Genomic DNA, 25,763 nt, shown 5'->3' on the forward strand with positions numbered 1-25,763 from the left:
CTGATGCCTTGAAGAACCATGCAGCATCTGAAGAGAGAAGAACCAACAAAGCACCAGCTGGAAGAAAAGAAGTCCAACACAGGAGGGGGAAGAGAGAAGAGTGGAAAGGCAGAGGAGTTTATTTATCATAAATACAGATCAGCTAGACATGCAGTTTATCCCACAGAAGAGGCAAAAACCCTGGAGACTCTCTAGAAAGCCACGCACTGTAAAGTTGTTTCCCGGTTTCTTTCCTTTCTCCACAAGACCAGGATGAACTCAGCTATCCAGCAGCTTGGTGATACCAACAGTATGTGTGTCTGCTAATGGCAGCAATCAATCTCTGTAACAGCCAACTCCTCCTGCCTGGTCAGAGGTGGAAGTTTCTTAACAAATTAATTAATTCTGTCAGTTCTTCTTTGGAGCACAGTGCTGCACAGGGTCTCAGTGGATGGGGTGGTGTATTCACACACCTAACTGGGAATCTTGCTGCCAATATCTGTTTTGGTAAAGGCCATTTCTAGAAACAATATGAAATAAGACTCTTCAGGCTTGTGTCAGAACTTTGGGCATATTGTTTTAGTAGCAACCTCTGGATTTTGTTCCCACTGAGAACATCGCACTTTGAACAGGCTGATGACACGTGATCTAATAATTACAACTGGCTCCTCCATGTGCAGCGAGGGATGGAAGTCCTTGTCATTCTCCCTGGCCCTCTGCCACATGAACCCCTCGCTGCACAGCACCTGCAAGCAGATGCTGCAAGAGCTGACACAGTGACTGCACTTAAAGAGAGATCAGCACAGAGTTCATCCTTCAGTCTTCTGGGGCTCAGTTCTTCTCCAGGATTCTGGTGAGGAGTTCATTCAGCCGGCTCACCATCGGTCTGGGGTCCTCATTCAGTCCTGCTGCTATCATGGCATTCTCATAAATCTGAAAAAGAGAGGAAAGCAATAAATAAGCAGCAAGTGCAAGCTCGATGAGACCTGGAGGGGAAGTGAATGTCACTCTCCAGGACTTGCATGCTGAGACCAAGCATGTCTTCTAGGCTGTCTGGTATGAAAACACATGGACCACAAGTAACAGAAATACCCAGAGCAGGAACCACAGAAGGATGTGATTCCTGCCTGCAACAAGGGCTTCACCCTGTTCCCTGCCACATGTGGTCTGCAAGCTGGCTCTGGGGAGGATGGGGCCACTCCTGAGGAAGACCTGGCTCTCACCTGGTCAAGCAACAGCTGGGCCAGATCAGGCTGACTGTCCTTCAGTTCATTAAGCTTCTTAATCAAAGCATGCCTGTTGAGAACAAGAGAGATCAAGATGGAGACTTGATATTCTTCAACACAATGAGAAATTTATTTCCAGAATGAGTAGCTAAGCTGAGGTGGGGCAGAAAAGGTTCTACCTACAGGTCAAAACAGCTCCAACTTCCTTTCTCCTGTTCTGGAGGCTTCTCTCTTCTCTCCCATTCTGTCCCTCTAAGCCCCAAGAGCTCAGAGGGCTGGACAGTGTGTGTGGGTAGCTCACGTCAACTGTGCCATGCAGCCTCACAGATTAAGGCACTGTAGCACACACTGCACCTAATGGGGAGGGCTCCGCTAATTGGGAGCCTCTCTGCCTCCACCCCAGAAAGATTGTGGTGTCCCAGGCTTAGCACTGGTGTTGTTCCCCCTTACCCTGTGTTGATCTCCAGGGTGGGCTGCAGGAGCTGGGCACGTTCCTCTTGGGTCTTGGCCAGCTGCTGCATGCGAAGAAAGTGGCGGGCAGCCCCCATCTCGAGCACAGTGATCATGGCAGGGTGAGTGTCCAGCCGTGTCGTCACCTGTGGCAAAACCAGCAGTCAGTGCTGAGAAGGAAAACACAGATGGCTCAGAGGTGGGGGAGGTTCAAGGATTCGGGGTCTCCTCAGCACAGATCCACACCAAGCCCTGGCATGATTTGTCCCGACCCCACAGGAGCTACATAAACCAGCAGGAAAGCTGGGGGCTCAAACGGCCCCACTGGTCCACAGGCAGCAGCTCACAGCTGGACCCAAAGCACTCCTTGCCAACAAGCCTTTCTAGTCCACAGGCAAGACACTCACCAGCCTGTTCTTCTGTTAACCTGAGAATGAGCTAGTAAAATGGGTTTGCTCGTTACACATTATGATGTGGTGGTTCTTCTGCCACGCTGATTATCCAAATCACAAATGTCAGCATTCACACATCTACAGAGTGGAGGCATGGAGAATGATTTCTCTCATGGTCCAAATAAAAATCTGTGGCAGCAAATCACCAATCAACCACCATCTTTTCCGCCTAGACTGTTAACTCCCTGGATCTCCTGTATTCAATTATCCAGGCACAGAATACCTACCTTAACACCAGTGACACGAGAGCCTAAGGCATTTCTCATCCAGGCCAGCAGATCCTCTGCCTCTTTCTCTGTCAGACGCTCTGCAGCTGGTAGGGGAAAGAGGGCACACCTGAGTGTGCATTTATGGTGGGCCAACAGACAGTGAGCTTTGCTTCTGAGCTCAATCTATTTCATACTTCCATTTATCTGTTCTCTTGGGGAAATGGGAAGGCAGCACCACTCAGCACACACCTACATATATGCCTCATTCCAGATCATGCTGTACCCAGAGAGGACAGGCTCATGCCCTCCCAGTGCCTGCCTGCCTGTCAGGGCACCAGATGTGTGCGTGTTGTTAAAACCCAAATCATGGGAACACTGCATATGACATTCCATCTGTTTAAATTAGCAAATCCCTTAAACTTTGATCACACAGGACGAAAGGGATCTGCAAAAACTGCAAGTTGCCTCAGAGCACGAAAATGGCAGGATGGAAAGGAGTGGTCCTGCTTGCACGCTCAGGAGCTGCAGAAGCGCTGGCAGTGACCCCTCACTGTCTGGCACAGGGCAGCAGTGAGGGCCAGGGGAGCCTCACAATACCTGGGTGGCTCTCCTCAAACTTCTCTTCCTTATAGTGATCAACAACAATATCTGTCTCCACCGAGATCAGCTTCTTCTTGTCAAACTCCCGAAGGTGCAAGAGTGTCAGCTCATCAAATTGCTCATAGCAGAACAGGACCTGTGCCAAAAAAAGGGACAATAACACCTTGTTTAGGATGTAACAGCATTTCCTCCTTCCCAAGGCAACTCCACACCAAACAACAAGAACATCACAATGGAAATTAGCAGGTTCAACACCATGGTGACTACTGCTCAGGGCCCCAAATGAAAGCAAACCCTTGGAGTGCTTTGTCAACCATGGGTGGCAAGTCTGCAGCTGAACAAGTCCTGCTGCCCCATGGAGAGTGAGAACCAGCACCAACTCCAGTCCTGAAAGGGCCAACTGCCCTCAGAGAACACCTGTAACACCATCACCACCCATGCACAGCAGCTCCCAGGTTCCTGCTCTGGGGTTCACCAAAGGTATTAAACAGATGTCAGAACTAGGTGTCTGCACAAGTCCTAACCTGCCTGCACAGAGCGTGTGACAGGTCCTTCCTGGCCTCACGCTGCAGTAACCAGTCTGACCAGAGACAGAGGGAGCCTGGGCAAAGACACAGCAGTGACAGGGGTCTGTCACAGGCTTCACTGCCCTGCTCAGCTCCAAGATCCAGGGGAGCCCTGACCATGGATGTAGCAGCTCTGGGTGTTCCCATGGCCATGGCACACTGTTCACCCACCTCCATCTCCTTTTTCTTCATGGCCTCGAAGTATGGGGAGTGCTCAGCCAGGTGCCGATTGGGCGCACACAGGTAGTAGATGTTTCTGCTCCCTGCCTTCATGCGGGAGGCGTAGTCGTTCAGGCTGGTCAGCTGGCCTGCGGGCAGGGCGGATGATTCATAACGGAGCAACTTTGCTATGTCCTCCTGGAAGAAAAGTGCTCCTGTGAGCAGAGGGCAGGTGACTGTGCTCTACCTGGCCATCCCAGCCCCAAGACATTGCTGTGTAGAATGCAGGCCTGTTTGTAGCCCTGCAAAAAGGCTCAGGGGATTCTGAGTCCTTCCTTTCCTGTTCCAGATATTAAGGAGGCAGAAGAGTGACCTAGACAGGATCAGTCAAGCTCTCCTGGAAATGGGAATCCAGGCAGAGGACAACAGCAGGGGAAAGCCCTGTTCATGTTGCATCAGGGAGGGCTGACAACAGTATGGGTACAGAGACTCTGCAGCATCTCAAATAAAGTGGGAAGCAGCATCCAGACAGAAAGAGTGAGAGTTAAGGCACTAGAGAACATGTAGGTCTTGTTAGACCCAGGAACACAAGTTATGGGCATATAAGATTCACAGAGAAGTGGCAACCCCCCTCATCCCAGGTCACGGTAGGAGCCAATACTCTTTCCCAACAGCTACAGTGCTTCAGGACTGCTGGTACCTTAACATCCTGCTCTGCTATCGTGACAATCCCCTCTCTCATGAAAACCCCGTAGTCCTCAAAGAATTTGGCATATTTCTCAGGGTCCTTCTTGCTCTGGTCAATGAAGAACTTGATCACCCTCTTCTGCAAAACATCTCGGAGCTTCCTGCAGCAGGAACAAGCCTTTTTAAAGACAGCTGGGTTTTGTTTTCCACACCACTTGGTGGTGCAGATCAGACACTTTAAACAGCAAATCCACTGTTACTGCCATACATCAGAAATACTGAAAGGCAGCCTAGGACATGAGGGACACATACCCAAGCAGGCAGCAGCAAGCTGTATGACACAGGACACTGCTCCCACATCTCAAGATGTGACCAGCATGGCTGAGAAAAAACTCACTTTACAGGCTACAGAAATTCAAGGATGGAAATGCTGCAGCTTCCATGCCAGGTCGCTCCAAGCCTCTGCAACTATCCCACAATGCCCCCTCCTCAACCAGCGAGAAGCTGGAAGAGCCTCAGCAGTCCACAGGATCTACCTCCTGCTTACCTGATAAGGGCGCTCTCCTGCAGCAGCTCCCTGCTGAGGTTCAGGGGTATATCCTCACTGTCCACAACCCCTGGAACACAGAGCAATCCCTGAACAGTGAGGCAAACACGAGTGCCAGGCTCAGGAAGGCAGCCCCTCGCCTCACCCCCTGTGGAAGCTCCACAGCCTGCTATGCCTGACCCCAGCACACACCTCGAAGAAAACGCAGCCACTTAGGCAGGATGTCTGCAGCTTTGGTTTGGATGAGAATTTTGCGGCTGTAAAGGGCAACACTGGAGCCCATTTCCCTGCTGATGTCAAACATAGATGGTTTCTGCAGGAACAAGAGACAGAAGGGTAACACCAACACTGTGCAGGGTGCCCAGCTGCACGCTGTGCTGCCCCATCTCTGTGGCTGCACCAGCTGACCAGGCCACATTGCAGTCTTGTTTACCAGTGCTGAACCCAGCAAGAGCTGAAATCTTGCCTCTCTTCCTTAGGGACCTACCTGAGCCATCTCCCCACTCCTCCTGTGGCTCAGCACCCTCACAACTATCCCATGGCACCCAGCCCACTGCACAGATGCCACAGTGGGTATTCCTCCTTGCCATTCTGCAGCCATAGCTGCCCCCTTTCCCTAAGGAGCTCTCCTGTTGTCTCCTCTTCTGAGCAACTGGGCAGGTGTCCCACTGTTCCCTGGACAGAAGGGCACGTACTTGCTCAGGCACGTAGAAGATGCTGCGGATGTTGAGCGGAGCATCAGTCTTGTAGTGCAGGATGTAGCGGGGCTTGTCATAAGCCTGTGCTATGAAGCGGTAGAACTCCTCGTGCTGCCACTCACCAATGTCCTTCGGGTCCAGCATCCAGAGTGCCTGTGGATGAGGAGGAGATGAGTTCCCATCAGCTCTCAAGACCTGTGGCCTCACAGCGCAGGGTTCTTCTTTCAGAGTTACAATTTCCTTTTGGGGCACTGGAGTAAGGAAATATGATTTTTCACGCATACAAAATCTCCGTGCAGCCCAAGGGCAGTGGAATGTATTATGGTTCAGGCCCTTTATCACAGACTAACAAATTACTGCCCCTCAGCTAATCTCAGGTCACCTCCCACAGAGGTGCTCTTGCCCTGCTACATATCTAAGGCAGCTTTGTTTAGGCCAAAACAAAAGGGATTTGGCTAACATGCATTGACTCACACCTGCCACTGGCCAAGAGCATCCTGGGCAGTTACCACCGCTCAGCTGACTGGCAGCAGTAGTCAAGTATCTCAAGGCCTGACCAACAAGCAAAAGAAAAGTGAAAGTTTAAGGGGGTGGGTCTGTTGCAACCAGCCTGTCTCCCTCCTGGAGGTCACCATCCCACCACAATGTCAGCTGAGTGCTGGTGAAGCAACTCCTGGATTGCCTGTTTTCTGATGATTTGTTTTGGGGCAGTTCAGGAGATGGTTTGTGAACCGCTCGGACACCCCTGGTGCAGGGTGAGAAAGTGCCCCAGCAGTACCGTTTCACACATCAAAACGTGAACTGAAATCCTGACCTCCAGACCACGTCCTTCCCGTTGTCCACGCTTTCCACCTGCTGCTGCTCTGAAGCCCCCAGCACTGTCTGGAGCATCCAACCCAGGCTCACACCACATTTACATTTTCAGTACTTAAGCACAAGACTGGCATCTAGCAAAGACATGGGAGGTTCTGCCCATTTAATGAGCACTGGGACTCAATCAAGAATCTCCCGTTTCCCATCAGGTAAAGATTACTCACTGCCACTCTTTTCTGCTCAAGCCCTAATGAGTGACAGGAGTGATCACTGGGGGCAATACAAACATCCGGCCCATCCCTCCAGGGGATTCAGGGTTCTGGCAGCCCTGCCATGCTGCCACACTCCTTAAAGCTTCTTCTGCCCCAAAGCCTCGTTCCACAGGTGGCTTCATAACATTTCCAGAATACACAAGCATCCTGGAGGGTTTGCAGGATCACAGGTAGGATTACAGTCTCAACTGGGTACGAAGGTGCTTTGCAGCAGCTGTTGCTGGCTGAAGCACCGCCTTCCCAGAGGTTTACTTGTAGCCACAGTTATCACAGTTAGACCAGAAAAGCTTCTAACTCCACATTGTCAGCTACATGGCGAGCATTCAAGAGCTTATCCAGGAAAATCCATACCAGTGAACTAACTACGGGTTTGTTTACAGTGAACTGATGTTGATGTGTGGAAAAATGCAAAAACAAGATCCTGGATAAAGAAAAGGCTTGAAATGGGAGGATAATGAGAACAATGCCACTGCTGTATCCCAAGGGAAAAAAACCTTTCTGATAAGAAGATCAAAGTACATGACTCTTATTAAGGGCAGTTCACTCCTTACTCTAGTACTAGTCTTCTCTAGGGACTCTGTTCTATTGACTGTCAGGTAGAAAGAGCAAACAGCTGTCTAAATCTATTTCTGGTTTTGTAATTTAAGGAAAACAGCTAGAAAACCTTTGGAACAAACACTATTATGCAGGAATCCAAACAAATATCAGTGACTAATAACACCAATTACAGAACCTTAGATAAATTAACGTGATAAAATATTTAAGTACAGTCTTGAAAGTCTGCGCATTCAGTGCCACATTCCAGGAAACAAAACCAACATACATACACTCTCTACTTGCTCTCTTAGGTAAAGAAGCTTTAACCAACCAGAAAAAGGAGATGCTGGAGGAAAATGATTCATAGATTTTTCATTTGTAGATAATTAACTTCACCTAGGTGATTGTTGCAACTGGGCTAAGAGCTTCTGACTAAAATGGATCTGGCTGCTATATAAGTTTTAGTGGTCAGAACATGCCAGCATCAAGCAGTGCTCAGCTAAGAGCTGCGAAGAAAATCAGGCTGTGAGCTGAGCCATTATGAAAACCAGCCATTCACTGGCACTGGCTACCCCACGCTGAAGGACAGAGAGAATTGCAGCAAGAGGTGTCAGCACACCAGTGATATGAGCAAACCCTACATCACTAACATACTACCTGGTTTAAACAGTTAGAATAAGCATTACAAAGCACTGAAATATCGTTCTGAATAAGGGTAGATCTAGAAGACAATTATAAATAAAAACTGCTTAGCTAATCTGCATGAATTCTCTCCAACAAATGCAAACAAGCAGTACCAGGCATGACTTCTGACAGATTGTCTCCTCTTGTTCTAATTAACTGATGATTGCTACAGGGTCTGTGATATCCTGGACAATCCTCTCTCGATTTTCAGGAACAACAGCAGCTTTATGCTGTTTCCCATCTCGAGTGGAGGATCACAGTGCTTCATCTCCACGAGTGACCTGCCTGTGGCCCTCCTGCTCACCTGTAATGTGTTAATTCTTCTCCCGTTGAGATACAGTGGGAAGCTGATGAAGTTGCTGTATTTTGTCACCACCTCTGGAATGGAAATAAGACATAGAGGAGTCATGTTTGTGAAAACAGAGTAAGAATTGCTTCAGTAACAGCAAGTGAAAGGTGCTGCAGGAGAGGAAAACTGCTCTAAATTCACCTCCTGCTCACAGAGAACCAAGAGACTTCACACAGCCCCTCAGCAGGTAACAGCACCTCCCTCCTCCACTCACCCTTGACTCGGTCTTCATTTGCAAACTCCTTGCAGTCTTCTTTGAGATGTATAATAATCTTAGTCCCAGTTCTGACACCAGATGCTTCTGCAATCTCAAACATCCCTGAACTAGGATTAGAAACAGACCCCATGTCAGTCTGTGCCTCAGATACATCCATGATGGGACATTAAAATATTTTATTAAACTAAGAGCACACACAACACTTCAGCACCAAAAAGAAAAGGCAAACCATCCTGAGTGCCTGAATGATCTCTGTGCCTCTGAGAAGTGCCCCAAAAACATGTGGCTGCCTTCCCTACAGAGACTCCAGACCCAGGACACACTCCTCTGCAAAGACACCACCAGCCTTTACTGAAAAGGAAGCAAACTTCAAACAAACTTCAGGCTGCGTGGGCTTAGCCTTCAGCACCTCTCCTATATTTCCTGCAGTGACCCACCCAGGCTCCTGCCTTCTCCCTGACAGCTCTGACTGGTTTGCGGGCCCCATTCGTATCTCCACTGGCGTAGGCGGTACGGGTTACAATGAAAAGCATCTGTGCTCGTTCTGGACAACCATTCCTACACTGCTGCTATGTGAATGCCACATGGGGATCAAACACTGGTGAGAGCACTGACCAGCAGAGGGGTGGCAGCACCAATGATGGAAAAGTGAGCCTTCCAAGCATACGGCAGTACAGAGCACAGTGCACAGCAGCATGCCTGCAGCCCAAGATGGGCTGATGTCTCAGTTACGAGACCTTTTTTTCAAAATATGTGAATAACTTAATAAATGCTTCATTCCTAGGAGGTTTTATGGAGATGCAGGGCTTTTCACCCTCAGCAGATGCAATTTCAACACTGTCCAGCAGACCACAGCTTTGCCATCACAGATGTTTGCATCTTTAAGCAAAAAGCAAAGGATAAGGACAGATCCAACCCACAGAAGGCGCATTCCTCAGAGCCACGGCACTGCACGAACCCTGCCTACTGCAGGTGGCCTCGAGCAAAAAGACAGGGGACCAAAGAGATTAAATCTGTCTCTGTAGTCTGGGGCACTGCTAGGATGACTGCCTGCCAGCAGAGAAGGAACACGAGAGGCAGGTACTCTCTTTGTCCTCAACACACCTGCTCTGACAAAGCCAGTTTGTCCCTGTGGTTTTCACCCTGGCACATTTGTCCACACTCTGTTACCCTGTTGAATCTGAGCAGGATCTAAACCAGTAAGCCCAGTCATGAAAGACAACACAAGCCCTGTCTTGCTTTGCAGAGCTTTCAGTCCATGTCTGGTCTGGTCACAGCCCCCCATGCTTCAATCCCACGCTGCAGCCTTACCCATCTGATGACCAGTGGTAGCCTGGGCTCCCCGGCTCTGCAGACTGTGAGAACACCTCCACTTTATCGGCCACCATGAAGGCTGAGTAGAAACCCACTCCAAACTGGCCGATGATTTTACTGCTGGCTTCAGCTTGGTTCTGCAGTGCATCTAGAAAAGCCTGGAGGAACAAAGGAGACACAAACCCGTGTGCACTAAGTTCAGTACCCCTGGGAGGCTGCAATCCATCCTCCAGCTGGGCTTCTCATGCAGTGACCTAGGCCTACACCAGGTACCACAGTCTTGGCAGCCCAGCACCCTCATCCCACACTTCTGCCATCAGTGTTTTGAGGATGGTGCCCAAGAAAAAGGGTTTCTCCCACAGGGACTGCACCTCTGGAACAGGAGCATTGCTTAGGGCAACACTCTCTGCCATTAGCACTAAAGGAAAACAAGTGAGAGCTCAGTCAGTCAGGAGCACCAAACCTTAAAGTGGTGACTCCAGAGAAGAAAAAAAAAAAAAAAAAGAATCAGGTACATATTACATATAAAAACTTGCCAGCATGAGGAGGCAGCTGCTGCCTTCCTGCTCACAGGGTGAATTCTGAGCAAGCGTGTGCCCCTCCATAACAATGGCGTGGGGAGGAAGGCATTCGCTTTTGGGAGCAAGGGCAGCCAGGTGCAGCAGCTTTACACACAGGTGCCCATTAGCCTGGGCACCACAGGCCTCCCACGGTACATGGCAGAGACCATTAAGAAGACTCCACAGGTAGGTTTTACCTTCCAGGAGGGGTGTAATTTCACAGCTGGGCTGGGGGCCAAGGGACAAAATGGAATGAGAAACTACTGGGAGAACAAAAGCGTCTGTAATTGGAGCAGACCTTTCTAAGAGGGGAGAAGGGGTGCCTCATCCCAAGTTACCTTTGAGCCCGATCGAGCAATGGTACCGAGGTTAGAAACCAGCTCCTCCTGGGTCATCCCAATACCTGTGTCCTGAAAAGAAACAGCAATTGCAGCTGAAACATCAGTAGAGAAGTGCTGCTTTAGCAACCAGCACCTGAGCAACTTCTCCCTCTGACTTCCACACCCTCCCAGCCAGCAGAGCAGTAAATGCAACAGCAGACTTCAGCTGCACATCGTCAGGACAGCGTGTGCCAAAGGCACACAGCTCCAAGGGGCAGCCAGCTGCCTTGTCGCTGTAACCCATCACAAAGTTGAGAGACTTGAGCCCTTTATTGAGAGAAAACAAAACCATGCCAAGACAGGCTGGTTGCTACAACCCTCTAAAAATGCACAGGATGACAGTGCTGGAAACAGATCCCAACCCAGGCACAGCCTCACTGTACACGGAGAGAGTTTCAATTCTTGAACAAGTTGAAAGGGGAATTGAAGAGCAGAGAGAAACGGCTTGTTTCCGATCCACAGATGGGGAACTGATGCCCTCACACCAGGGATCAGTGGCAGAGCAGTGAATCCCTTAACTCTCAGGTAATGCAGACCCTTGCCTACAAGCAACACGTTCACTGATCCCCATCTGCTCTGTCTTTTTCTTCCTCCTCTCGCCCTCACATTAAACTCCACAAGACTTGAGTACGAAGATTTCGGTGTCCAGGTCCCCAGTGGTGTCTGTGGGAACAGCCCAACCCCAGCTGGAAGCACAGCATGCTGACCCACCTCACAGTGCTCTGTCCAGGCTCCAGAAGCACAAGGTTTGTTGTCTTCCCCACTTTAATCCAGATTTGGGCTCCTGCATGCAGATAAACAACTGCATGCTGCCAGTGCACACCTCGGGCAGCATGCTCTGCAGCAGCACCATCCAGAAAAGGCTGCAACAAGCCTCAGAGCAGGCTGCAACTTCATTTGTTGCCACAACATATTTGCACAACCCCAAGGAACACAGGTAACAGCAAACCCCAACTAGAAATGGCCACCCTGCCACACAGGACTCCAACAAAAATCTTCCCCACCTTGTAGCCCGATGTATTTTCAGACTTGCTCCACATACATCTTGCACAGAAGCACGGCACGGGCCGACGCCCTCCATGATGCCACTTCTGAAAACCAAGTGCTCTTCCTTCTCCCACATCCCAGCAGCTTCTCTACCTGACAGACACACCCCGTGAAGCCACTCTGTAAGGTGGCAGCAGTGTGAAAATCAGCCAAGTGACAGGCTACTCTTGCTCACACAAGGAGTCCAGCCCTACCTGAGTAACCGTGAGCGCAGGTATCACAGGAGAGAGCAGCCTGCGCATCCAGAGGTGGCCTGATGCTCCCAGCGTGGTTAACACGGGTGGGATTTGGCACGCAGGAGTCAGCAAAATGAGCTATAGAGCAGAACTGGCTGCTGCTTGATGGCTTGGAGGTGAGATGCCGGAATGAATTCTGGCACAGCATGCCTCTACCACCCATGTGGGGCATTTATTTGGCTTATTTGCTAGCAAATTAAGTTAATGTCAGTACATGTTTTTCAGTCTAGTGTTTAACTCCGCTGAAGAATCAAACTGTGGTCAACTTGTGGGGTTACTGAGTGAGGTGCCGTGTGGCTAAGACATTTTTCTGCATCTGCAACAAGTCACAGAACAGCAACACCTTCCTCTTGATTAAATATGGTAAAGCCAGGCAGTCATCCGGGCCAAGACGAGGGATGATGCCCAGTGAGATCTCAACTGTGGGAGATGAAAAGCCAGGAAAAGCACACAGAGTATGGCAAAATCTCAGGAATCTGACATGGTCCCTTCCCCCAGGGAAGTAAAAGTCAGAAAGAAAAGTTTTCAGCATCTGGTTCAGGTTTTGCTCATGCCAGACCCTGAACAGAACTGTTAACTCCTCTGATCCACTCCTATTTATAGCACAGCATGTCATTCCCAAATTCCAGTATGTTAAAAAAATACATCCCTACCTCGTGAATTTATTTAGCTATTGAATTCCAAACTCCCTGCCAAACTTATTGCAAAATGCTTAATGACAATTCCTGGAGATGGGTTTGATGGTGGTGAATCGCAACGAACAAAGAGAGCACAGCTCAAAATGCTCTGCTCCCCTGATGGTGCTGAGCCGCTGACAGGGAAAGTGGAAAGTGTTTTTAGGTGGCTGGCCAGAGATCCTGGCAAAGCAGACATTTCCTACAGCAGGAAAACACCTGGGCGGATGACGATGAAAACGCCATCGCGATTCAAAACGCTCTTGCCGCGCACACGTTTCCTGTGGCTGCCCTTCCACTGCTGCTGGGCTGCCTGCACCAGATGGGGCTGCTCAGGGACAGGGAGCGAAGTGGCGGTGGAGAGATGGGAGCTCGGCTTCTGCAGGGCAGGGCCTCTTCAGCCACGGGAAGCGGAGGAACCTGCCCACAAACAGCCTGCCTCGGGCTGGGCCACGCAAGTGCTGGCAGCATTAGCTCCAAGGAAGGAGCTGGTGGGACGTGCACGGCCCTTCTCGCATTGCTCTGCGCTGCACGGGCCGCCGCTCGGCCTCTGGCATCTTCGCCAGGAACCACCATGTCATCACACATCCCTCTGCAAACACTTGCTACCCGCAATCGGCCAGCACAAATGCAAGGACTGTCGTTGCTCCACCATCAATATCGCCACTTTTCTGCCCCTGCAGACAGTTTCAAGCCCCCCTTCAGCACGCAAGAAAAGTTTTATCAGGCTGAAAACAGCCACAGCAAAGTTATTTGCAAAAGCACAAAGCAAATCATACACAGGCCTTCCAAAATTATAAGACATGAGGGATACGCTCAGAGTTTGAAGTGCCAAATGCTTCTCCAAAGCTTGGAGAAGCAAACCACTGTATACCACAAAATACAGTTCAGTGCACTGACACTTCATTAGCTGAAGGTTAATTACACAAGCCCTTCTGTTACTTAGCAGAACAACAATCTACTTGCTGGGTTGAATTTCCCTTCTGGGACTTCTTAGGGTGCAAAGTAAACAGCCTTCCCCTGAACCATCCGCTCTACACCCTGTGCCTCTGCCAGACAACTCAACAGGCTACAGACCTTCACCTCATCTCCCGAGGGACCATGAAGAGCACTACAGACACGCCTGTTGAACTACACTTCTAAACTAAGTAACGTTTCCCCTGTAGACACAGCAGACAAACACCGATTTTAGCGCCTTTTTTTGGTGTGTGGCAACCTCCCAGATACAAAAGCTATGGATGAACTGCTCGGGACCTCTGTGCTTCCTCTGCACTTTGCTCTAACCTTCGTGGAGTGGGTGCTGGACATTCGCAAACAGTGACTGTTTTGTGCAGAGACGGCTGGATAACTGCCGGGCACGCAGCACCTCCTGCTCCCAGTGTGGAATCCTCTGTGCTTGCTCTGCAGCCTCTGTACCTCCGTCTTCCTCGGCAGAGGAGTAATGCAACATCTTTGGCCACACTGTCTGTCTCATCAGTCAGTCCACAGCTCTGGTAATCATCTCATACTTTTTGGTAAAGCAGAAACAAACTGCACATAATTACAGCAACAAATCTAGTTTTCATCAACAAATTACCTAGGTTCTTGTTTACCAGCAAAACTAAGCAATGTAACATCTTTGCTCATTACCCAAGTCCAATTTAAGGTACTGCAGAGCCTCGTTAAAACAAGCAATCCATTAACTAACCATTAACTGCTGCCTTGGCATGGCTGTATCTGAAAGAATGCTTGCAGTTAGAGGTACATGTCTGAGTTATTGTGCCTTTCATTTAGCTTTGTTGCAAAATGAACACTTGAAACACATTTCAGTGCAAAATCTCAACAGGGCATCAGAAGAACACTGACTACATTATAAAATAAGGACATGCTGCTTTCCCCAACTGATAAGGTAATAAAACCCCAAAATGTCTGTTTAGCAAGTGTCCCCCCTTATTTAAATATCCTGCTCAAAGAGACTTAAAATTCATAAGACCAGGAGAGCAGCCGCACTGAAGCCGCGTTCTGGTTTAGAACCAATACAGCATCTGCAACAGCCACGAGCGGAAGAAAAGGCACAAAAAATTATGCATACATATACAAGGTAATCCTGGTCTAGTACACAGAAGCTGTGCAAAGCAGAGAGCCCGAGGTTTCCTTTCCAATACCCCATGTTAATTTTCAACAATGCTGAGCACTGCTACAGGCTCAGCCTCCACCCATCCAGGTCTAAATATCTGCTGTTTAGAAACGTACTTCCTTTTATCCACTTGGAATTTCTCATTTTTAAATGTGACATGCTCTTATTCTGGCATGAAGGGGAAGAAAAGATTCTGCACTTCCTTCCCTAGGCCACAGGTTATTTGAGATGCGTTTATATTTCTGGTTCCCTGGCTTATTTGTTAAAGATGATGCAACAACTGGAAGCTCTAACCCACCCCTGCAAGCAGCGGCACATCCATGTAAGCTTAATTCCACCTAAGGTTTGTCCACATACAGACAGCTTTTCTCCTCCATCTCCACCTGCACTGTTGTCCCTCTCCTGCTCCCTCCAGCCGGTGGCAGAGGGATGCGGTGCTGCCCGCAGCTGAGGACGCCACCCTGTCCCTGCTGCAGCCCGGCAGCCAGGACACGGCCCAGCGGGAGGGGGACCAGCTCCCCGCTTGCACAAAGCTTTGCTGGACGTGTGCGTGCACCTGCACTGAACTGCTAACGCCCAAACATCCCAGGTCCTTACTGGAGACTTAGGACAGCCCACACGTCTGCAAGTCCTTGTTGCAGAGTGTTTATAACTCACAAGTCAGGACAGATCTGCCCAGTGATACAGGGAGCTGTTGCAGGGAGGAGTGGTGTTTGCAGTCATTTAAACTCCTCCCAAACACAGCAAACTTGTTATTTTGTGGCTTCACAGACACTGATTCTGGATGACTGCAACAGCGAGAAGAAAGCCCAGCAAAAAGAACTGTGCAGCCCAAGCTCTAGCAGCAATTACACTGGTTACCTGTGTTCAAACAGCAGTCACACTCCCTCACCCAGCAGCAGCAGCTATTAGCTCTGCAAACATTTCAGTTTCCTCTAACCGGTTAGCACTCTCCTAGCCCTAAATTAAGCATCAGCAACGAGCACAGCTCCATCCCTGAGCTCATACAGAGGGTGACCACCAGACACAGTAGCACGGCAGAGCTGCGTAGCAGCAACACCGACTGCGCCAGAGCCGAGTGCCCGCCGTGGGGAGCCCCACGCGGGTGTTGAAGGAGAGTTCTGTGGTCGCAGGGCTTTGCGGTCTGTGAAGGGTTCTCTTTTCCCACCTCAATGGGTCCAAAAACGTCTGTAAAGCCTTAGCATGCAGAACTGCAGAGCTCTGCAGATCTGTCCTCATTGAAAACACAGCCCTGACATTTTCAAGTGGATTTTGTTAAGAGATCTGGCCTTGCAGGCTGTAGCTGCTACCAGATGGAGCTGTCCTAGAAACAGAATGAGGCAGTTTCGAAAGGGCTGGAGGAAACTGCAGAATTTGCTAAAACAACAGGACTTTGATGAAGAAACTGAGGTGGTGTAATCCAGTGGACTAGACAGTGCACGTTTCCCCTTTAGCAGATACAACACTTGGCAATGCTTAGTTAGGATACCCCTGAATGAGGACATCAGGTCAAAATTCCGGATCTTGCTATGCTTACAACTGAAATTCAGTCCTGGCAGAGAATTAAGCAGAACTGCAGTCACTTAACAGAGACAAACGCAGTCCTTTAATGGAGCTCAATAATCCTCTCCAGAAACACGCCTGCAACAGAGGCCATCGCACGTTACAGACCTGCCTTTTCTCAGCTCGTCAGACACAGAGATACTACAGCGTTTGGAAGGGACGGGGAGAGACCCAGCAGATCCAGAGGCCAAGAGCAGCGTGAAGATCTGAGGACAAGAACCTAGAGGTCAGTGTCAGATAACAGGACCCTTCTAGAAGAAACTGGGATGACTGCTGCTGCAGACCACAGGAGTGACCTGCTGCTTCTGTTTTGGTGAGTCCTAGTGAGTACAGAAAACAAAACAACGACTAAGGGGCAGGCCCATCTCTGCATCAATCCTTGCAGGCAAGATTTTTTGCACCTCTGCATTCCCGAAAGGTATAGAAATGTTTAGAATGAGGCTTGTTCAAAGTAATCGTTATATGCAGTATGTTTCGTCAAGAGGTTATAAATAAACCCTTCACTATAGGTAAGGAGCTTTAGGCACTACTGAGAAGGCAAACCTATTAAAAGGGATTGGAGTAGCGCTGTTTTCTCTCCCTTCTCAGAGTGCAGTATTGCTGCAGTTAAAAGCCTCCTACTTAAGACTCATTTGGTTGCATTAGAGATGCGGAGGCAGCCAGGTAGGGGGTTATAAAAAGACAAATCCCTAACACATCTAATTGGGTGTGACGTCAGATGCACCCTGTCTGCGATGTGGGCAAACAGGTCACTCAGCCAAACTGCCAAAGGGGACAGCTGCCAGTTACAGGACATGAGCTGTAACGAATGTCTTGATGGAGTGAGAGGCTACATGTCCACCATGATCTCAGAAGGGAAAGATGAGAGCAAGATAGTAATGACACACTACTAGGGGCTAAATGAGAGCTCATTAAAGAATCGGGTGTTACACAGCAGCCAGAAAAATGCAATAGTCAGGTGTGAGAGGAATAGCAAAGTCTCTGCGTTATGGTTTTAGAATCTTTAGGTTGATGATTGTGTTGCCCACTGACGATCACTAGCTTCCCCATGGCAACCGCAGCTGCTTGTTCGGCAGAGGAACAGAAATGTAAAATAACTGAGCAGCCTCCAACAGCAAGTGCTTTTGTCCCATGTGAAAAACATCAGACCACATGCTTTGTCTGTGCCACATCTCCCCTGGACTTGGCAATGGTCAGCCTTCACTCACACACTGCTGGCTGCATCATTCGCCGCTCTCCTGAGAACACAGAATAGTCCACAGCTACGCTCTCATGGCTGACGCTGGTTCACAAGGAAGTCACCAGTTGCCTTCTTTGCATTAAGAACTTTGCCAAGAAAATATCAAAACTAACCCTAAGCGTTCCATCCTGGACAACAGCCACAAACAAGAGCACAAAGAGAAGGACCAGCTCCACCTTCCCTCCCCACACTGCAGCCCACAGGTGAGCATGCTTACACCCACTGCCCCCTTCCTGCTAAGCATTTTGTCACCAGTGGGGAACAACCAAAACCAGGGCTGCAGAAAGGAGGACAGATGAGTGCTATGGTACTGCTGCAATCTATAGTCCCACCTGTACGTTAGGGCAGAGCCTCAGCGCTAGCTGGACTTGGCCTGTCCTGGAGCAGGAGGAGGTAGAGACAATCAGCAATGGGAGGTTCTTCTCACCACCCCAACATCTCCCAGCAACTGAGGTGAGAGGGAAGGTCTGTGAGCTACCACTTAACACCTCAGGCAGTGACAGAATTCCTTCCAAAAGGCCCAGGTGAAACGAATCTCATAACTTCACTAGTGACAAATGCACATACAACCTGGAAAGTGCACCAGTTAAGGTACTGGGAGAAAAGCTACTGGTAGTTCCTAATAGGAAGGAAGGAGAAGCTGATTATCCTATGGGGACAAGTGGGAAGTAGATAAATCGGTGGTTTTCCATTGAATCTTGAGGTTACAGCCTTGTGAACCAGAGTCCAGCTGAGGACAGAACACTTCTCCAGGCAGGCCTGGGAACACACGGAACTGCTCTGCCACTCAGCTCCCACTGATCCTTCAGGGGACAAAGGCCAGTGATGTGAGAGCAGGGAGTAACGCTCTCCCGTTACCAAAGGCAGCTACCTGGATCGTGATGGTTCCCTTTCCACTGTCTGTCTGCAGATGGATCTCCATCTCTGGCAAGGCCTTCCCTTCTGCCATCAGCCGATGACGCAGTTTCTCCAGCGCATCACTGCCATTGGAAATCAGCTCCCGGATAAATACCTGGAGACGAGACACAACCCGACACTGCAGTGTGGCCTTGGCCACTGCCCAGGACTCCCAGAGACCTGGGAACTCATTGCTTGCTCACAAAATAATTCCCAGCTCAACCAAGGAACTGTGTTTCCCCATTATCTGCCAGGAGAACAGTTTGTCTGAACTCAAATGAAAGTGCAGAGGCTCTGAGGCTCACAGAGTTACCTGGCCATACTTACAAATGGTTTTGAAAACACATTTTCAAGGTGTCTTTAAGAAAACTGCATTCAAGAAAGTGCGGAATGTAAACAGCACAGGACTTGCTGGGAACTGAGCAGGTATTCTCCCAGCTCAACTGTTTTGGATGTACCCTTAACACAGACAAGGGCTTTGGCAACAGAAAATCTACCAGCAAGAAGCGGGTGTCTTACCTCTTTCTCCGAGTACAAGGAACGGGCAACAATGTCCAGCAGTTTCTTTGTTTCAGCCTGAAACTCATGTTTAGAGGCTGCCCCTGGAATAAAAGTCACAAACACAACTTTAAGGCACTTCACCAGGGTCCTCTTGAGAAGGAAGGTGGAATTGCAGCCTTACCACATGCTTCAGCTTCCCAGGAGCAAAAGCATGAAGCAGGATGGGGCACAGGTAGCTGTGGCCTCCAACAAGATGACAAGAAAGGTGTTGTTTACACACCCTGATGAGGCAGCACGCTTTGCCAAGCAGACACTCAGCTCCTGCACCTCAACTCTCTCAACTGCACATGAACCTCAAGGCAGTCAAAGCTTGCAGTACCTGCAAATTGGTGACCAATCCTGGGCTGCAGAGCAATCAGTAAACAAGAAGTGAAAGCTGATTCCCCTTGCTCCTAATGTGTGGCTCCATGCAAACCCCAACTGCTCTCTCAAGTGCCTCCTGTGGTTTATAGCCTGCCTTCCATACTCTTCCTTGACTCGATTTTCAAGGGAACTCTCTGCAGATGCCCTGTTCCAGGAGCTACTACAGCCAAGTAGCATTTCTCATGCCTAAACGATACACGGAACCTTATGCAGAAAAAGGCAGATTCTCAAATGTCTCTGTGGAGCAGGGAAGGCAGTGCATATGTATGGCCACCTACGGAGGTAGATAACTGTGCTCAGAAAGAGAATTTTCCTCAGAAAGAATATTACTACAAAACATCTCAGCTGAAAGACCATCCTTGGCCTTTTAAATTTAGCATTTCTCCTGCTAGAGGCATGAGAGAGAGCTGAAGAACGTGGGGAAAGCCACGGGTCACGCATCACCTCTGCCGTGCCTTGCTGGTGAGGACCTGCGTTCCCCAGGGAGAGGGCAAGCCAGGGTGTGGGCAGCAGTGCATCACCCCCACTGCAGCATTCGCAGCCTGGCAGCCTCAAAAGTACCTGCCAGAAAAACCATGGGAGCATGGAATTAAGATGCTAATTCCATGCCTGAATAACTCATGTGACTTTGCTATAAAACACCCAGAGATGTGCAAAGCAATTCATTCTAACTAAAAGGCTGACACCAGGATTAGACCCCCACAATCCACAGCAAAGACCTGGGCAGGCAGACAAAAAGTCTTCTGGGACAAAAAGTCTCTTTTTAGGCAAATTCTAGTGCCCATGGAGCCTCTACACATACGCACGACCATCAATTGCCTGGCTAAGCCCACAGATGCAAATTCTTCTTGCAGTCTTGATGGCCTCATTTCTCAGTAAAGGCCATTCTGATTTACACATTCCAGTTTTAGGGACATAAGGGTGCAATTCAGGTTCAGACTCAACTCTGCCAGCTCGGATGTGATGACCAATACCTGCAGCTCCTCCAGAAGCAGCGCCACTACCGCAGAGCACTCACCCTCACGGTCTGGGCACGGCCGCACCAGAGCTTGCACCAGGTCTGCCCGCACCCCAAGAGAGCTCCCATGGGACATCTGTGTTTGTGCCCACCTTTCACGTTCTCCGTGTTGCTGATGATGGTGTGCAGGGGCTCTTCTTCCTTGTTCTCCGCTGTCTGTGTGCTGTACGTCCGGAAAGCAGAAATGCTGGTGGCAGAAACGTTGTACCGGAGGCTCCAATGACGGGGTATTTGTCTTTGGAGACATGCTGCTCCTTTTGCTAGAAGACACAGTTAAAGATATTTCAGTATAAATCACAAGTATCAGCAGCAACACTCTTCAAACATCCCATTTAAGTAATCCCGTGGGGAGTTACATTGTCTGAGCATGAGCGAAGTTCCCTCGCAATCCAAAACTCAATTAACAATGAATTAACTGGTGAGGATGAGGCAGTCTGCAGCTTTCATTGCTGTTACCTGGCCAAGCTGAAGACAATGGGGAACACTTCATCTCCCACACTACTACCAGTGAAAACGTAAAACCCCAGTGCAAGCAAGGTAGCCTGCAGCTCCAGGAGATGCCTCTGCTGCACATGCAGATTCTCCAGGTGCTGCACTAACACCTACATCTAGGACCAAAATCTATTTCCTCCTGCTCACTTTCATCCCACCAACAGCAACGAGCTCCTTTACAACAAGCTCACTCCCATATCTAAGAACAACTTGAGCCAGCCCTGTTTGGCCTTTATCAGCCAGCTGAACAGCTACTTTATGGCAATAAATATTTGGCCTTTGCCTGTTTGAGTAAAATTAACAGAGCACAGGAAGTACACCTTCCAACAAAGCCAGCTCTGGGATAAGCAGCAACAAAGCCACTGGTCAGCAAAGCAATCAGTGGGGAAAATGAGAGACAAGTCAGGAAACAGTACAACCCCCATTAAGGACTGGGATTCCCAGTTCTCCTCCTTCCATTCATTGTTCCCAGGTGAACCGGACAGTCTTCTCTCTGTTGGGGGATGAAACAAAGCCAAACCCAGCCACAAAAGGAGAGTTTACAGCAATACAGAGCTCTGTCCAAAGCCAGGTACTTGGTGTTATCTCTGAAGTACAGCGAGAATGGACTGTGCCTGAGTGAGAGCCCGGGGGACTCTGAACATGAGCTGTGCTGGGGGCAGGTGGTCACTTGGCCTTCTCAGGCCCTGACCACAAACATAAACAGATGGGGCTGTTTTGGGAGACAGAGAAGTGACCAGGATGACCAGGGAGAACCTGGATACGCAGCAAACGTGGTTGAAAGCAGTGACAAGCCCAGGCTTTTCTTACAACTTGCTCTGTGCTTGCAGGCTGCTTCATCAAGTAAGAAAAGGAGGCAAACTCTACACCCCAGGCTTGCAAGAGGCACACCTTCAAGGCATCTTTTCTTCAGGTGAATGGGTACAAAACCACCCAAGGCTGAACGGAGAACCACCGGCATGGTCAGAGTCCCTGCAGTGCACCTGTGACCTCCCTGAAAACTGCTGCTTTGGCTGTCACAGCCCTCCAGTCCCGCTGACAAGCTGGCAGAGCCCAGCTCCCTCCCGAACCTTCCTCCACCTTGTCACAGCCCTTGAGTGATCTCAGCATCCCAGCCCTTTCACTAATATCCTTAGTTGTCCTCCAGCTCATCTCGGGAGGTCTCAAGCTCCCTTCTCAAGTGCTCTGCAAACTCCTGCCCACCTTAGCAGGTACCACAGCCAGGGCAGTCATTGAGAACAGGTTTTGCTGCTCTGGATCTGGCTGGGCTCTCACTCATTCCAGATCAGGTGAACCCAAACCCTTGAGCCTTAACAGTGCTTCTGGGTCCTGCACCTCATCCCCAAGAGCTGATCAATGAGGCTGTCAGTCCTTGTTCCTCCTCCCTCACAGAACACTTTCAATCAAGATGTACTTCTCCAGCCAGAAGTCTGAATTACTCCCCTGCCCTTAAAGAGCCCACGAGTAGTTCTTAATGCATTTTAACACCTCCTACACACATAACTGTTTGCTCTCTGCATCACAAACAGCTCTGCTTTATCACAGGACACGTTCATCCTTCATTTCACTGCCTTTGTTGGGCTCATTCGAGAAAGCAACAAAGAAAACAGCCCGGCCTACTGAAGTGGAAAGCAGCAGAGAACGCACCGTGTGGCCGCTCGGCCCATCAAGCTTCAGAGAGAAAGGGCCTCCGTCAGCCCAGGGTTTACATATTTTATCCTAGATGGTGCAGGATACTCTGAAAATTCTGCACTTGTACACACATGTGCACACACATTTCCCAAGTAACAGAAATAAAAGGGAATGTTGCTCCCTGCCTGACTCCAGGATTCAAAAGAGCAGCAGATCAGCAGCAGCTCCGTGCTAACTGTAAGGCCACTTCTGTCACCAGATCTCCAGGCAGCAGAGCCCCCGAGCCAACAAACAGGTCACCTGCCCTCCCAGCCCATAAACATCAGCTGACTCCAGAAACTAGAACTACTTATAATTTTTAATGTATTCTCATATTTTGCCTCCCTGCCTCTAAAGCACAACAACGTATCACCACCGATCAATTCAGAAGTGATTCCTGGATTTGTGTAATGTTTGGTCTTATCATTCTTTATTAGCAGCCCGTCCTGTGCCAGTTGGAGACAAGGCCAATTAAATGCAAGTTGCAGAATCTTCAGATCATGTGTCTGTTGCAGAGCCCTTGCCTGGGCAGCAGGGGAAAGGCTCCCAGCAATTCTGGATATAAACCCACAGTTATCAGCACATGAAAGCTATTGAGAAAGTACCTGTTGAGTAAAGTGATGCTCAGAATGAGCCCAAGAAACAAATTCCTAAGACCAAGAGACAAGGAAGGAATGGTTCTTGCCCCAGTTGAGCACTGCGATGTGCTCAGGCAAATCAGGTCTTTTTATATCAAGTAAATCAAATGCTGAGCTTTATCACAATCCACATACCTTTCTATCTGCATCACTGCCCCACCTGCACTGTAAAAGACAGCAGACACCCAGATTATTCTCTAGCTTCCAGCTCTCTGTGTATTCTGAGTGATCCTGTACGTATGGCCCACAAGTGGCCTTGCACACCTGGAAGATGTCACAGAAAAGAGAAGGACCCTCTGTCTCAGGGGCTCCTTTCAACCCAGGCACCAGGATGCCTCAGTGATTCCTGAACCCACCCAATCCCCAGGAAACATGGGTTCTTCTGGGAAACGGACTGCAGTGAGCATTTAGCCAACCGGAACGCCAGTCAGAAATTTAGGGTGGAAATCGAGCACAAAGCAGTACGCAGCTCAAAACAAAGAGGAGAATTTAGGTCAGCAGAAATTACCATAATAGCTGGACTGCTGTGCATTCACAAGCCTGAGGATAATGCTCTTGCAAAGAAGAGCACTAGCAATGAGAGCTTCCAGCTCACATCTCATTAGAAGGGACTCTCTAGCTGGGCATGAAACCCTGTGTGGATCTAGGCAGAAGAGAGTCCCGCCTGATCAACGCACCTCCCAAAAAACTCTGCGCCAGTTTCAGCCTTCAGCAATCTGAGAGCCAAGAAAAAACGCTGCCAGCTTTGCGTGGCTGAAGGGAAGGGACGGCTGTCCCGGCAGTCCCAGATCCCCACTGCGTCCAGGTGGAACGACACCAGCTCCTGCTCCTCCTCTTCACTTCCACCCCACACAGCTTCTGCTCACATTTTTGCCCCACGAATGACAGGTTAAGGAATAAAACTGGCTCTGCTGGACTATAGCTAACCCAAGGGAAGCATGCGGTGCTTTTCTCAGAAGCAAATGCTAACAAGCCACTGGGGACTTCCGTGGTGGAAGAACTGAATTGCCCAGAAACACCAAAGTGGCACTTGATGGCACAATAAACCTGTCAATCTACCCCTGATAGCAACCCTATTTGTCACACGATTTCCTCTGTCACATTTTCTCTTCGTAACCCACAGGGAAACCACAGACCGCTCTGACAACTTACAAATCTGTCCATTAGGAGCCAGAGGACAGATAAGGAAATACAGAGCACAGCATGGGCTGCTCAGGGCTGGGAGAAGACGTGCAGGAAGCTTCTCACCATGCTTCGGTCAATGACAATTCACACACGTGTCCCAGACCTGTGCGCTTTGGCCTCACCAAGATAACATCCCGGAGCCCAGACCTCAGAGTTTGGATTTTTTCAGCCCTCAATCCTGCCAAGGACCCTCAGGTGAAATCCTGAGTGGGAAACGCACACGCTTCAGGGTGATCTCTCAGGTTATCTTGTATGAGAACAGCAGAACAAACACCACCGCCTTCCACTCCTTTTCCAGCACTCACCTGACCTGGACACACTCTATGCTCTGTATCAGCCAGCAGATTAATGTAGACATGTTATATGCCCTAGATGAGCAAGCAGATGAACCTGGACATGTTATAGAATCTATACGAGCCAGGAAGTGAACCTGGACATGTTATACAGCCTGTACGAGCCAGCAGATGAACCTGGATGTGCTCTATGCCTCACATGAGCCAGGAGTGAACCCAAGCACGCCACACGCCCGGGACACGCTATACACGCTACAGAGCCAGCGGACACGGAGCAGGCGGGACAGCGACACAACCCGCGGAACTCACCGCCCCGCACCAGGGCTGGGCGTTCGCAGCCGCCGCTCACCGGGAGCCGCGCCGGGGCGGCACCACGGCCCTCACGGCCCGCCGGGAGCCGCGTCACCTCCGTGTGCACACACGGGCCCGAGGGTCCCGACACTCGGGAGGGAGAGCAGCCCCGGGGAGGCGAAGGAGCGCGGCAGCCGGCAGTGCCCTAGGCCGGGCCGCGGGGCAGCAGCCGTCCCCTCAGCGCCGCGGGGCCCAGGCCCGCGCCCCCGCCCACCAGGGCTCTGCCCAGGCTTCCGGCCGCCCGGTAGCGGAGAGTGACGGCGCGGCCGGGCCGCCCCAGCTCACCTGCGGGCCTGGCCCCGGGGCGCAGCAGCAGCGCCAGGCACCGCCCCCGCCGCCACGCCGCCGCCATGCCGCGCTCCGCCTCGCCGCTCCGCCGGCGCCGGGCGATGGCGTCACGGGGCGGGCGGGCGGTCCGTGACTCAATGGCGCTGACGTCACGCTGGGCCCGCCGCGGGTCCGGGAGCCCGGCAGCGCAGCCCCAGGCCCCGTCCTCATGGTGGGGGCGCAGCAGCGCCCGGCACCCCCGCGGCCTTTTCCCACCCGTGCGGTCGCTTTTCCCCTTCCCGCCGGTCTCTGTGTGCAGACAGCGCCCGCCGCCGGGGCAGCCCCCGCGGGTTTGGCGCCGCCCGAGCTCCTCCGGTGAAGCCGCGTCCCTGAGCGCCGGCCCGCGGTCCTGCAGGCCGAGCCCGACTGGCCGAGCTCAGCTCAGCTCGGCT

General features: G+C 50.4%; 1 protein-coding gene across 1 annotated transcript; it reads right to left on the reverse strand.

Annotated features, from left to right (window-relative positions):
- Nucleotides 1-101: 101 nt before the first annotated feature.
- On the reverse strand, nucleotides 102-25,430 carry TRAP1 (TNF receptor associated protein 1). Its single transcript, XM_065850804.2, has 18 exons — nucleotides 25,330-25,430; nucleotides 20,507-20,674; nucleotides 18,992-19,074; nucleotides 18,447-18,587; nucleotides 10,658-10,729; nucleotides 9,757-9,917; nucleotides 8,443-8,552; nucleotides 8,184-8,257; nucleotides 5,571-5,726; nucleotides 5,068-5,188; nucleotides 4,876-4,945; nucleotides 4,342-4,489; nucleotides 3,654-3,839; nucleotides 2,914-3,052; nucleotides 2,335-2,420; nucleotides 1,656-1,801; nucleotides 1,203-1,275; nucleotides 102-912 (listed from the first exon to the last, which is right to left on the reverse strand). Exons 1-18 carry the CDS (start codon nucleotides 25,394-25,396, stop codon nucleotides 811-813), a joined length of 2,103 nt encoding a protein of 700 aa, XP_065706876.2. The 5' UTR covers nucleotides 25,397-25,430; the 3' UTR covers nucleotides 102-810.
- Nucleotides 25,431-25,763: the final 333 nt, after the last annotated feature.

Source organism: Patagioenas fasciata, chromosome 15 (assembly GCF_037038585.1).
Source record: "Patagioenas fasciata isolate bPatFas1 chromosome 15, bPatFas1.hap1, whole genome shotgun sequence".
NCBI classification, from domain to species: domain Eukaryota; kingdom Metazoa; phylum Chordata; class Aves; order Columbiformes; family Columbidae; genus Patagioenas; species Patagioenas fasciata.